Source organism: Cricetulus griseus, chromosome 9, assembly GCF_003668045.3.
Source record: "Cricetulus griseus strain 17A/GY chromosome 9, alternate assembly CriGri-PICRH-1.0, whole genome shotgun sequence".
In the NCBI taxonomy this organism is placed as follows: Eukaryota; Metazoa; Chordata; class Mammalia; order Rodentia; family Cricetidae; genus Cricetulus; species Cricetulus griseus.
The window spans coordinates 25,331,991-25,343,718 of NC_048602.1; the positions used below are offsets into that span (position 1 = coordinate 25,331,991).

The 11,728-nt window shown below is 48.1% G+C and overlaps 1 protein-coding gene across 1 annotated transcript; it reads right to left on the minus strand.

Moving 5' to 3' along the window:
* Window positions 1-1,463: 1,463 nt before the first annotated feature.
* Window positions 1,464-11,233, minus strand: Zscan18 (zinc finger and SCAN domain containing 18). Its single transcript, XM_035449374.1, has 8 exons — window positions 10,650-11,233; window positions 9,347-9,485; window positions 8,489-9,277; window positions 7,789-7,938; window positions 5,420-5,523; window positions 5,076-5,154; window positions 4,182-4,280; window positions 1,464-3,114 (listed from the first exon to the last, which is right to left on the minus strand). Exons 1-8 carry the CDS (start codon window positions 11,145-11,147, stop codon window positions 2,579-2,581), a joined length of 2,394 nt encoding a protein of 797 aa, XP_035305265.1. The 5' UTR covers window positions 11,148-11,233; the 3' UTR covers window positions 1,464-2,578.
* Window positions 11,234-11,728: the final 495 nt, after the last annotated feature.

The window sequence follows — 11,728 nt, forward strand, 5'->3', positions numbered from 1 at the left end:
CTCTTCAGCCGCCTTTGTTTCCTGACTCATCCTTCCCCTGCTTCTTCCCTGGGTGACCACAGATAGTTGTGTAGAAAATATCAGCTTACGTACCTTAACGGGCTCTAGGACCTAAATCTACTTAAATATATATATATATATATATATATATATATATATATATATATGCACACACACACACACACACACACACACACACACACACACACACAGGGCTTCAGGAATCCATGGTCCAGGTAACAAAAAGAGAGTGAGCTTATAGAATGCTGGGAACCCCCGATAAACATGAAGAGAGAATCACTTCACAAATTTCATGGTAAGGACTTGATTTAGGCAGTTGTCAATCAATGATGAACACGGGGCTAGAATTTTGATTAAGAATAGGATACTTGCCAGGCATTGGTGGCGCACGCCACCTTTAATCCCAGCACTCGGGAGGCAGAGGCAGGTGGATCTCTGGGAGTTCAAGGCCAGACTGGTCTACAGAGCGAGTGCCAGAATAGGCTTCAAAGCCACAGAGACCCTGTCTCGAAAAAAAACCAAAACAAAAGAGTAGGATACTTACATTATCACATATTGCTAAACACTCTAAACAGGTAAGCAAATCAGTTATCACAAGCGGAGGCACACGGGCATTAAACACTCTCCAGATAGAGGAGGAAGTATGTACACACGCAAAGCAGGGCACACTGGGTAGACTGTTAGTCACAGCAGGTCTGGGGTAAGATGTGCACAGATAGCCTTTGTAGTCATTATTTTTGTTCTTTTCCTGGAAGTTCAACTTTAGAATAGAAACACAGACCTCCCTCTGGCTCACTTACACAAAAGAAACGGAAGAGATTGAGTACCAGGATATAGCACCGGAAAATCTCTCAATGACAGCAGGTCTGTACCTGCAATGGCGTTAGGAAAACACATTTAGGCTTTTTCACCACAGCAAAGTTTAGCTCAGCTTAGCAGAGTGAAACAGGCAGCGCCAGGATCCTTATATGTGATGACGCCATCTGATCGTTCTCTCTGAGGACGTGGTTCTCAACCTTCCTAACACTGAGGTGACCCTTTAAGGCCATGGTTGTGGTGACCTCCAACCATAAAATTATTTTGTTGCTAGTTCCTAGCTGTAATTTTCCTAGTGTGATGAATTGTCATATAAATATATGGATAGGGTATCTGGTATGTGACCCCCCAAAGGGGTTATAACCCACGGACTGAGAACCACTGTTCTAAGGCTTGGTGAGGGAGAGAGATTTGAGTTGTCTCCCAGGTAAAGGGAACAGACTTCACATGTTCTACGAGTCCCATAGGAAAGAAAGCCACAGCAGGGATGGTATCTGAATCTCAGACTCACTGCAGAGAGAAGAATGTCCCTGTCACTAACACCCCAAGAAGCCGCTGCACAATCCCAAAACAATAAGCTATAATACGAATGAAGAAATAAATCCTTTATTAGGGTAAGCCTCTGATTGGGGGGCTACATAAATTGCCTCTTCAAAACTTTAGAAAGAGACACCTGTCTGTATCTGCAGGGCAATTAAATGTATGGTAAGGCAACAGAAACAATGCTGTAATCCGAAGTTAAAGCAAAACCATGAGATCACCTATGTAGGCCACGTTTGGCTCTCTTAGCTCAGATACAGAACTTTTCTTTGACCTTTGTTAGTATTTCTAAAGCCGGTTTGATCACACCCCCTAGTAAATACATTTAACATGGTAGCCAGCTCTCATATTAGATACACGGCTGAGAAGTTTCACAAGACAATACTTGCCTTTACTACTTTATTCTGCTTTGTCATGCCAGTGGCCATCCGCTGTCTGGATTTCACAATCCACACTAATGGGTTGAAACCCAGTCTGAAATAAACATTGCTTGTGATCTTTGCAAACGACTGCATACATTAAAAGACATGGGACTTGAACTCAGGAGCTTTTGCTCTTGAGGACTCAGAAGTAAAACCTGACATCGCATATTTACAAAAAAAAAAGGCCAAATAGATGGCGGGAATTATGTGTGAACAGGGATCTCCAGGAGAAGCAACTGAGGCGAGAAAAGCTCAAGAAAGCGCCAACGGATCGCATGCTTGAAGGCAACTCCACACTTTGTACAATGTCAAATGACCAGAGTATGTGTTGTATTAAAACACTACGTAAAAGGAGTTTTCCCTTCCATCCGATGGCTTACAGGACAGGACGTTAACGGGAGGTGTGTTTCCAAGATGAGGGCTTCCTATGGGCCATGCCCACTTCCAGTTGCTTTCAGCACATTGGCATCCAGAAAGTAAACCCAGATGTGCCCGTAGACACCACAGGAAGCTGCCACCACACGTGAGCCTCAAGGATCGCTCATGCTACAACTGTCACGCCACGGGATACTCACAGCAGAGCTGCTCATCCTTACCCCTCCGGTTGAACAGGGAAAACCACCCACACACTAGGAGCTGTCAATCCTCTCGCCTGTGAGCTTTGCTTGTGGCAGAGGGGCTCTGGGCGTGGCTTTTTGTTTTTTGTTTTGTTTTGTTTGTTTGTTTTTTGTATATGCCTCTTAGGCTTGACCCACAGCCAGGCTGAACTGAAAGGATTCCTAGCAGTCCTGGCTCACAGGGCACGTCTCAGTGCTGTGGCTCTCGTGATGCTCCATAAGGTTCGAGATCCACGCAAAGGTCTCCCCACATTCGCTACACCTGTAGGGCTTCCCTTGGGACGTATCACACTCATCAGCTGCGGGGCATCCCGCAGAAGTTCCCGGGTCCTTCCCAGAGTCATGCCCATCCACGCGAAGCACCTTCCCAGCCTCAAACGGCAGCTTATAGCTGCTGGCGCTGGAAGGACACTCGGGGTCCTCCTCTTCATCCTCATCATCCGGATGGGGCCTCTTTGTCCCAGTGCCTTGATGCGTGGTATCCTCGTCCCGGGCTGATTGCGGGATAACTGGTTGCCTCTGGGGACCGGCAGGCTTTGAATCCTCATCCTCAGCATCCAGAGCCTTCTGGGGTAGCCGCTCCTCCTCCTCCTCGGCAGTATCGACAGGGACATCCCCCGAAAGTCTCTCCATCAGTGCGTCCCCCATGGAGACCTCCTCACACACATTTCCTTTGCTTTCCCGCTGCCCGGTGCTGCCTGGAACAAAGCCAAAATGATGTGAGCAGTCCTACCTCCCAGGCTGAGACAGAACCTGGCGAGCAGAACTCAAGAAAATAAAGCGTGAGGCCCAAAGGGCTGAGCACAGGGGAAGGGGCGTCAGATAAGGACGCTGACACGTACAGCCTAACCCGCCTTACAACTCAGACATCGAGCAGCAGCTGAGTGCAGTTATCTCAAGCCTCACAAGACCCAGTATCTGTTCCTGGCCCCTCCCAATGTGCACGCTCTTCTTGAAGCCTGAATGTCTGCTGAGCTCACTGCTGACCATCACTGGAAGGGTGTTTGGAGGTTAAGGTGACCATGTGACTCTACTCTGGGCAGAGATCCCAATGGTGAGGAGGAGGCTCCTACCTGCTTCGATGCATTCGGATATGAATCAGTCTTTCAACTTGGCAGTGGAGGGTGCAAAGAACTATGAGGATTCAGGGGACATGTCTGTCACCGGTAAGGACCAAATGAGCCTTGGTAAGTCATTCAGTTTACCCACGGCCCTCAGTGAACCATCATTAGTCTCTGGCTTGGCCCTGGAATCAACCGTGGCCAATGAAACAGTAGCATGAACAGGAAACATGGAGAAGTATGGTATGTGCTAACCCTCTGGGATTCTCCCCAGGAAACCCAGCGGCATCTGTGAGAAAGCCAAAGCCGGCCAAAGACAAGAAAAACTGATGGCCACTGCTTCAACTCAGCTCCACTGAGAGCCAGTGTCATCCAGGCAGTGTGTGGAGGACCGCTGGGACATTTGAGCCCTAGACAGGCCCCTGGACGACGGTGGGTTTTATGTGTGGCCCTCAGAACCACAAAAAAAGGCGGAGAAGAGCTACAGAGTTGAATTCAGTCAGTTGACAGATCACAAATGTGTAACCTTTTGGGTGACATGTTTTAGAGGCGTTCATTATGCAGCAAGAAGTAACAAAATGAATAAAGTCAAAGCTAGAGTCTCTGCTGAGGCTAACGAAAGTGTGAGGAGTGCCATCCCAAGTTTTGTGTTCCCTTTATGCCCCAACCAGGTCCCTTTCGGTCACCACCTAACTCAATCTCACCTGAGAGGCTGCCTCCTGGCCGTTCTTCGGCCACACAGGGTCCCTCTGGTTCCTCTGTATCCAGCGTGGAGGATGAACCAGCCTGGAACAACTGACACCCTGAGGTTTAGAGAGGAAAAAAAAGCAAAGGAAGCACAAAGAAAGCTAGACGCTTTGTGTCCTGTTAGGTCTCTGGGACCCAGATTGCAACTACCTTTTTTCTCTGCACAGAGGCAATTCCTGTTCCCCCACCCCCACCCCCTGTCACCACCACCAAAGCTGCCCTCTAGTCAGAGCCCCTAGAAAGCTGAGATTTCTAACAAAGGCAGCAGAGGCAAAGAGGACGATCTTATGTGAGGCTGGAGGCTGCTATGAGCAGGTAGGAAATGGGGAATGTGTTGGGGGGGGGGGGGTGCAAAGATAAAGACATAGCATTAAAATGGGCTCAGTAGCAGGGCACACGCCAAGCATTTGTGAGATCTTGGATCAATCCCCGGTACCAACAAAACTAAAATTCAGGGTTAGGACTCAGAAAAGACTTCAGGAGTCTAGCTAGATATGAGCCTCGCTACAAAGTTCCAGATCATTCCCAGGCCCAGCTCTGTACCAAGGTGAGGGTGTTAGAAGGTTGGAGCCAGGAGGCCTTTCCAAATCCAGATACTCCAGTTCTCACAGGCCAAGGCTGCAAACAAAGCCCCAGAGCTGAGACAAACTCAAAAGTGTAGACCGGGACAAGTGGTAACCTTGGCAAACAAATCCTAGTTCGAAGACTCTTAAAACGTGTTCAGCTCCAAACACTTAAATCACCCTTGGTGCCCCAACTACAGCTCGTGGGACAGGCTCAGAATCTTCCATGCCAACAGTTCTGAAAGAGGACGCGGGGTGGAACGTGAGCCAGTGGGAGGTGGGCCTCACCCCCCAGGAGCAGCTTGCTGTAACTGGTCAGGTTATCTTCTGTGGGGTCCAGCTGTTCCCATTCTGACTGTAGAGGCTCCTGTGGAAATAGCAATGGTTTCTGAAACAGCAGCTCTGACCCTACCCCAAGTGACACTGAAGCAATGCCCTTCCTTAGGTTCAACCCTCGAGTTTCCACAAGGGCAGCAATTCTTAGCCACGGCATTAAAGATGTTTGGGTTCATACATACTTTGCTGTGACAGGGTATTAATACTGAGAGAAGAACAACAATCAGAAGGCAAAGACCATGTGAGTGGCAGGACAAGATCAGCCTCCCAGGGCCGGCAGTGACTCCTTTACCTACCTCTGGCTCAGCTGTGGCAGAGTTAGCCTCTTCAATCTTTGCTCCTGGATGTTCTTCATCCAGATGTACAGATTCCAGAGTAGGCCAGGCTGGAAGGATGGGAGCTGAGGAGACAAGTTTCCAGTGGCTGTGGATCTCCAAAATAAGCATCTCCCACTGCCTCCCACACTCCACCCTGGGACAAATATAGAAAGGCTTCCTCCTGTACATGTCACGGGTCCCAAAGTTTAATGAACACAGCATTCATCCCCAATTGACAAGGCAAGGAGGACACAATAAAACACATAAAGACAGCCGGGTGGTGGTGCACGCCTTTAATCCCAGCATTTGGGAGGCCAAGGCAGGAAGATCTCTTGAGTTTGAGGCCAGCTCTGCCTACAAAGTGAATGCCAGGGTGGCCAGGGCTACACAGAGAAACTCTGTCTTGAAGACCAAAAAACAAACAAAGACACTGAAGCTCAAGAGTGACCCTAGAAATGCCAATTTAGATCACGAAGGAGGGACTCCTTTTTTATGCCAACTAGACTGGGAGAAATGTTAAACAACACACAGGGTGCCAGGTACCACACGAGTAACAGAACTGTGCTGTTTTCTGGGATTTTGTTTTGTTTTTTACTTTTTTTGTTTTTTGTTTTTTTAAATGGAGAGTGCTGGATGTCTCTACAATTTTGTTCAAATGACTGCAGAACCAGGAAAAGCTGTTGCTGCTATTGATGCATAACATACTGCCATTATTGGTATATATACATATATATATATACATATATATATATACATATATATATATATATACACACATATATAATTTGAATTTTTGGAAATTTTAGCTGAGCTGTTAACTTTGGAAAAAAGTATCCCAGTTTACTGTGTCGAGTTGGCATTGTACAGAACTTAACAACCATATTGGTCTAGAAATATTGAACTCAATTTTTTTCCATTTGTACAGGGTAACGCACTGTATTAAATATGTAAGGTCTTATCTACGTGGGTTTGATTACAAAAACTAATAAAGTATTCTCTAAATTAAAAAAAAAAAAACAGGGCAAGCAGGCACCCTACTAGGCTAGCTTTAAATGTATCACAAAGGTTTTGGACAATTACATGAATGTAAAGTGTGTGTGCCCTGCATTCAGTGGTTGTTAGAAAACCATGCCATGCACGCTAGAGTAACCGCAATAAGGCCATGATACTGTAGCCCTGATGGGGAATGTACTGTGTATGTTTATCTTATTGATTGTTAAATAAAATACTGTTTGGCCAATGAGACAGCAAGTTAGATGGAACTAGGAATCAAAGAGGATTCTGGGAAATGTAGTAGAGAAGTGCTGATCCAGGCAGGAAGTGACATAGCAAGGAGACTCATATTTAAGCGAAGGAGAAACAGGAAGTGTCCCTTTTTCCTCTTCCTCCTCCAGCGGCAGGATGTGAGCCACCGGCAAGGAGGGACGCCAATAAGGCGTCCGATAAGATAAGTCTTATAAAATATATAGATTTATGATAATTAAGACTGAGCTAACAGATGAGGAATCCTAGTCATTGGCCAAGCAGCTTTGAACCTAATACAAGTCTCTGTGTATTCATTTGGGCCTAACTCGGGCTGGCGGCTGGCGTAAAGCTCACACATGGCGGTGGGGCTCAGGCGGCTTTTGGCAGAAAGATTTATCATAACATAGCCCTTTTTTTTTTTTTTTGATTTTTCGAGACAGGGTTTCTCTGTGTAGCTTTGGAGCCTATCCTGGCACTTGCTCTGGAGACCAGGCTGGCCTGGAACTCACAGACATCCACCTGCCTCTGCCTCCCGAGTGCTGAGATTAAAGGCGTGCGCCACCAATGCACTGTAGCCCATTTTGAAAAAGCAAAATGGAAAGGCTGAGATAGGGAATGCTGAGCAGCTGAGGAGCCAAAACTTTTCACCACAGCTGCCCCATTTAAGTAAAAAAAAAAAAAAGAAAATGAGAGGGCACAAGTACACCATAGTCTTACAGATGTGATGGAGAAAAAGACAAGAAAAGACACCCTCCAGGATGGGGTAAGGAGAAAAAAAAATTGGGGGCAGTACTAAGATTTTAACTCCGAGCCTCAGGCTGCTAATGGGCACCGTCCTATACCGGCACTGAATTATATCTACAATGAAAGTATTTCTCATTTGCAAGACAAATTGAGCACAAAAAAAAAAAAAAATGATAACACGTCTAGCATACACAATGATCTACAGAAGTAAGTCCCAAGTACAGTAGACATCATTGCCTTGCTACCTGGCCTCCTGTGGCTCTCCACCTGCCTCTACCAGACCCTCCCTTTCCCAACCACAGACTCTGTCCGTCTGCTCAGTGGAGGCCAGCCAAGGCTACAGGACTGCTGCTACTTACAAGTATCATGGCGTACAAGGGTGTCCCTAGGTCTTAGGTTTCTGCTGGGACTCAACAACCCACTTGGTAGCAGCAGGGGCTCAGGACACCTCTCATTGTCGCCCTCGCTGAATGAAGACGATGATCCACCCAGGGAACACAGCATAATCCCTGTGTACAATCGAGGCAACAGTGTCTCCAATAGGTTGAGACACACGCTAACAGCCTCACCACACAGCAAATCCGCAATGGGCCAGGTATGAACCCAAGGTTCATGACCCAAGCCCCTGAGCTCCCAGACACCATCACCTCTCAGGCCCCACCCTTTTACCTGGAGGAAAACTCCAGCTACCAATGCACCCAGAATAGTTACCTAGTTTTTAAGAGCCTGGTACCTGCCTTTGACTACCCTCCATTCCTCCTTCCTAAGATCTGGAAAGCAAATGTGAGGGCAGGAACCCAAGGCAGCGGTCCTAGTCCATGAGATAAGCCTGACGGAGATGCCACTGGGCAGAGAGGTGGGGGCTCGGCTCCCTGGTGCCTGAGGAGCTCCCTTACCAGCTCAGGGATTTTTTTTTTCTGTGCCCCTTAACACATGGGGTGACTACACTCTCAGGAAAGCCACGGCTGGGGTCTGAACTCTATGTTCAGATTCCAATCCTTCCAGGACCTCCTGCCCGTCTCCTCTAAGGCATGCTTTCTTCTGGGGTGGTGGCCTCACCTGGCTCCTCCAGGATGTCAGAGAGACCCTCCACCAGGGAGGCAGCCTTCTTGCAGTTTTCAGGATACTGGGCTACCACCCAGGGACGAACCCTGTCTGGCAGGATGCCCAGGAACTGCTCCAGAACCAGCAGCTCCAGGATCTGCTCTTTGGAGTGAGCCTCAGGCCGCAGCCACTGGCAGCATAGCTCATGAAGCCTGGCCAGAGTCTGGTGAGGCCCAGCTGTCTCCTGGTAGACAAACTCCCGAAAGCGCAGGCGGGAAAACTCAAGGTCAGCAGCAGATCTCTCAGTGATAGTTTCTGTTTCCTTCAGCTGGCTAGGTTCTTCCTGTTGGCTGGATTTGTCCTGTTGGTTGGGTTGATCATTTTGGCTAGTCTCTTCCTGTTGGCTGAGTTCTTCCTGTTGGCTAGGCTCTTCCTGTTGGCTGAGTTCTTCCTGTTGGCTAGGCTCTTCCTGTTGGCTGGGTTCCTCCTGCTGGCTAGGCTCTTCCTGTTGGCTAGGTTCTTCCTGCTGGCTAGGTTCTTCCTGTTGGCTAGGCTCTTTCTGTTGGCTAGGCAATTCTTGTTGGCTAGGCTCTTCCTGTTGGCTAGGCTCTTCCTGTTGGCTAGGCTCTTCCTGTTGACTGGGTTCTTCCTGCTGGTTAGGTTCTTTCTGATAGCTGGGCTCTTCTTGTTGGCTGGGTTGATCCTTTTGAGTAGGATCTTTCTGTTGGTTGGCTTCCTCCTGCTGGCTGGCTTCCTCCTGCTGGCTGGGCTTCTCTTGCTGAATGAAATCTATCTTTTGGATGGACATATCCTGCTGAATGGACTCCTCTTGCTGAATGAGTTCCTGGTGAATGGAAGAATCCTGATGAATGAGCTCCTCCTGCTGGATAAATTCTTCCTTTTGGATGGACTTATTCTGCTGAATGGCATCCTCCTGCAGGGTCAGCTCTTGCTGAATTGACTCTTTGGGCTGGATGAGTTCCTGTTGGATGGAAGCATCCTGCTGAATGGGCTCCTCCTGCATAGGTTCTTCTTGTTGGATAGGTTCCTCCTGGTGGATGGGTTCTTCTTGTTGGATAGGTTCCTCATGGTGGATGGGTTCTTCTTGATGGATTGGTTCCTCCTGGTGGATGGGTTCTTCCTGTTGGATTGGTTCTTCCTGGTGGATGGGTTCTTCCTGTTGGATTGGTTCTTCCTGGTGGATGGGTTCTTCTTGATGGATTGGTTCCTCATGGTGGATGGGTCCTTCTTGTTGAATTGGTTCCTCATGGTGGATGGGTTTTTCTTGTTGGATAGGTTCCTCATGGTGGATGGGTTTTTCTTGTTGGATAGGTTCCTCATGGTGGATGGGTCCTTCTTGTTGAATTGGTTCCTCATGGTGGATGGGTTCTTCTTGTTGGATAGGTTCCTCATGGTGGATGGGTTTTTCTTGTTGGATAGGTTCCTCCTGGTAGATGGGTTCTTCTTGTTGGATAGGTTCCTCCTGGTGGATGGGTTTTGCTTGTTGGATAGGTTCCTCCTGGTGGCTGGGTTCTTCCTGTTGGATAGGTTCCTCATGGTGGATGGGTTTTGCTTGTTGGATAGGTTCCTCATGGTGGATGGGTTTTGCTTGTTGGATAGGTTCCTCCTGGTGGCTGGGTTCTTCCTGTTGGATAGGTTCCTCTTGGTGGATGGGTTTTTCTTGTTGGATTGGTTCCTCCTGGTGGATGGGTTCTTCTTGTTGGATTGGTTCCTCCTGGTGGATGGGTTCTTCCTGTTGGATAGGTTCCTCATGGTGGATGGGTTCTTCTTGTTCGATAGGTTCCTCCTGGTGGATGGGTTTTTCTTGTTGGATAGGTTCCTCATGGTGGATGGGTTTTGCTTGTTGGATAGGTTCCTCCTGGTGGCTGGGTTCTTCCTGTTGGATAGGTTCCTCATGGTGGATGGGTTTTTCTTGTTGGATTGGTTCCTCCTGGTGGATGGGTTCTTCTTGTTGGATTGGTTCCTCCTGGTGGATGGGTTCTTCCTGTTGGATAGATTCCTCATGGTGGATGGGTTCTTCTTGTTGGATAGGTTCCTCCTGGTGGATGAGTTCCTCCTGCTGGATGAATTCTTCCTGGCAGATGGACTTATCTTGCTGAATGGATTCCTCCTGCTGGATGAGTTCTTCTTGTTGGGTAGGCTTATCCTGCGGAACTGGCTCCTGCTGGATGAGTTCTTCCTGTTGGATGGGTTTGTCCTGCTGCATGGGCTCTTCCTGCTGCATGGGTTCATCTTGCTGCATGGGTTCATCTTGCTGCATGGGTTCTTCCCACAGGCAAGGCTCATCCTGCTGCATTGATTCTTCCTGCTCCATGGGTACATCCTCCTGGCCAGGTCCTTCCCACTGGCTGGGTTCTTGCTGCTCACTGAGTTCTTCCCTCAGGTTGGGAAGATTATCCTGCTGACTGGATTCTTCTCCCTGGTTGGGCTCATCCCTCTGAGTAGGTTCTAGCAGCTGGATGGGTTCTTCTTCCTGTATGGATTCATCCTGCTGGCTAGGTTCTTGTTGTTTAATGAGTATTTCCCCCTGGTTGGGTTCCTCCTGCTGGCTAGGCTCTTCCTGTTGGAATCTATCTTCCAGCCGCAAAGTAGGTAGTTCTGGGTGAGGTGGAGAGCCTCTAGGGGAGGCCAGTGCCCTCTCCAAAGGTAGCATCTTCCCAGGCCTTCACAGAAATGCAACTGTGTCTAGCCAAGAACTCAGCAGAGACGGCAAGAATAACAAGGTACCCAGAAGAGGACAGTAATACCTGAGGAAAAGTAGAGGACATCAACAAAACAGATGTCCACATAGTGAGACCCCAGACATGGTGCACTCAGGCACAGGAGAATAAAGGAGGCTGTCTGAGTACAACCATGTACCCACAATACCCAGGTCTCGTGCAGAACTATTTCTAAGCAATCTGCTCACCACTGTCAATAGAATTCTAGATTTTTACTTATAGACATAAAAACTAAAATAAAAATCAGGAAGGGAGGGGCTGGAGAGATGGCTCAGAGGTTAAGAGCACCGACTGCTCTTCCAGAGGTCCTGAGTTCGGTTCCCAGCAACCACATGGTGGCTCACAGCCATCCATAATGAGATCTGGTGCCCTCTTCTCATATGTAGGCATATACGCAAGCAGAACACTATCTACATGATAAATAAACCTTAATTTTAAAAAAGAGAGATGGTTGCCAGTAGAGAAGGAATTTTAAGCTTGCTGGATGAGTTAGGAACAGGTGCTGTTGGAGCTG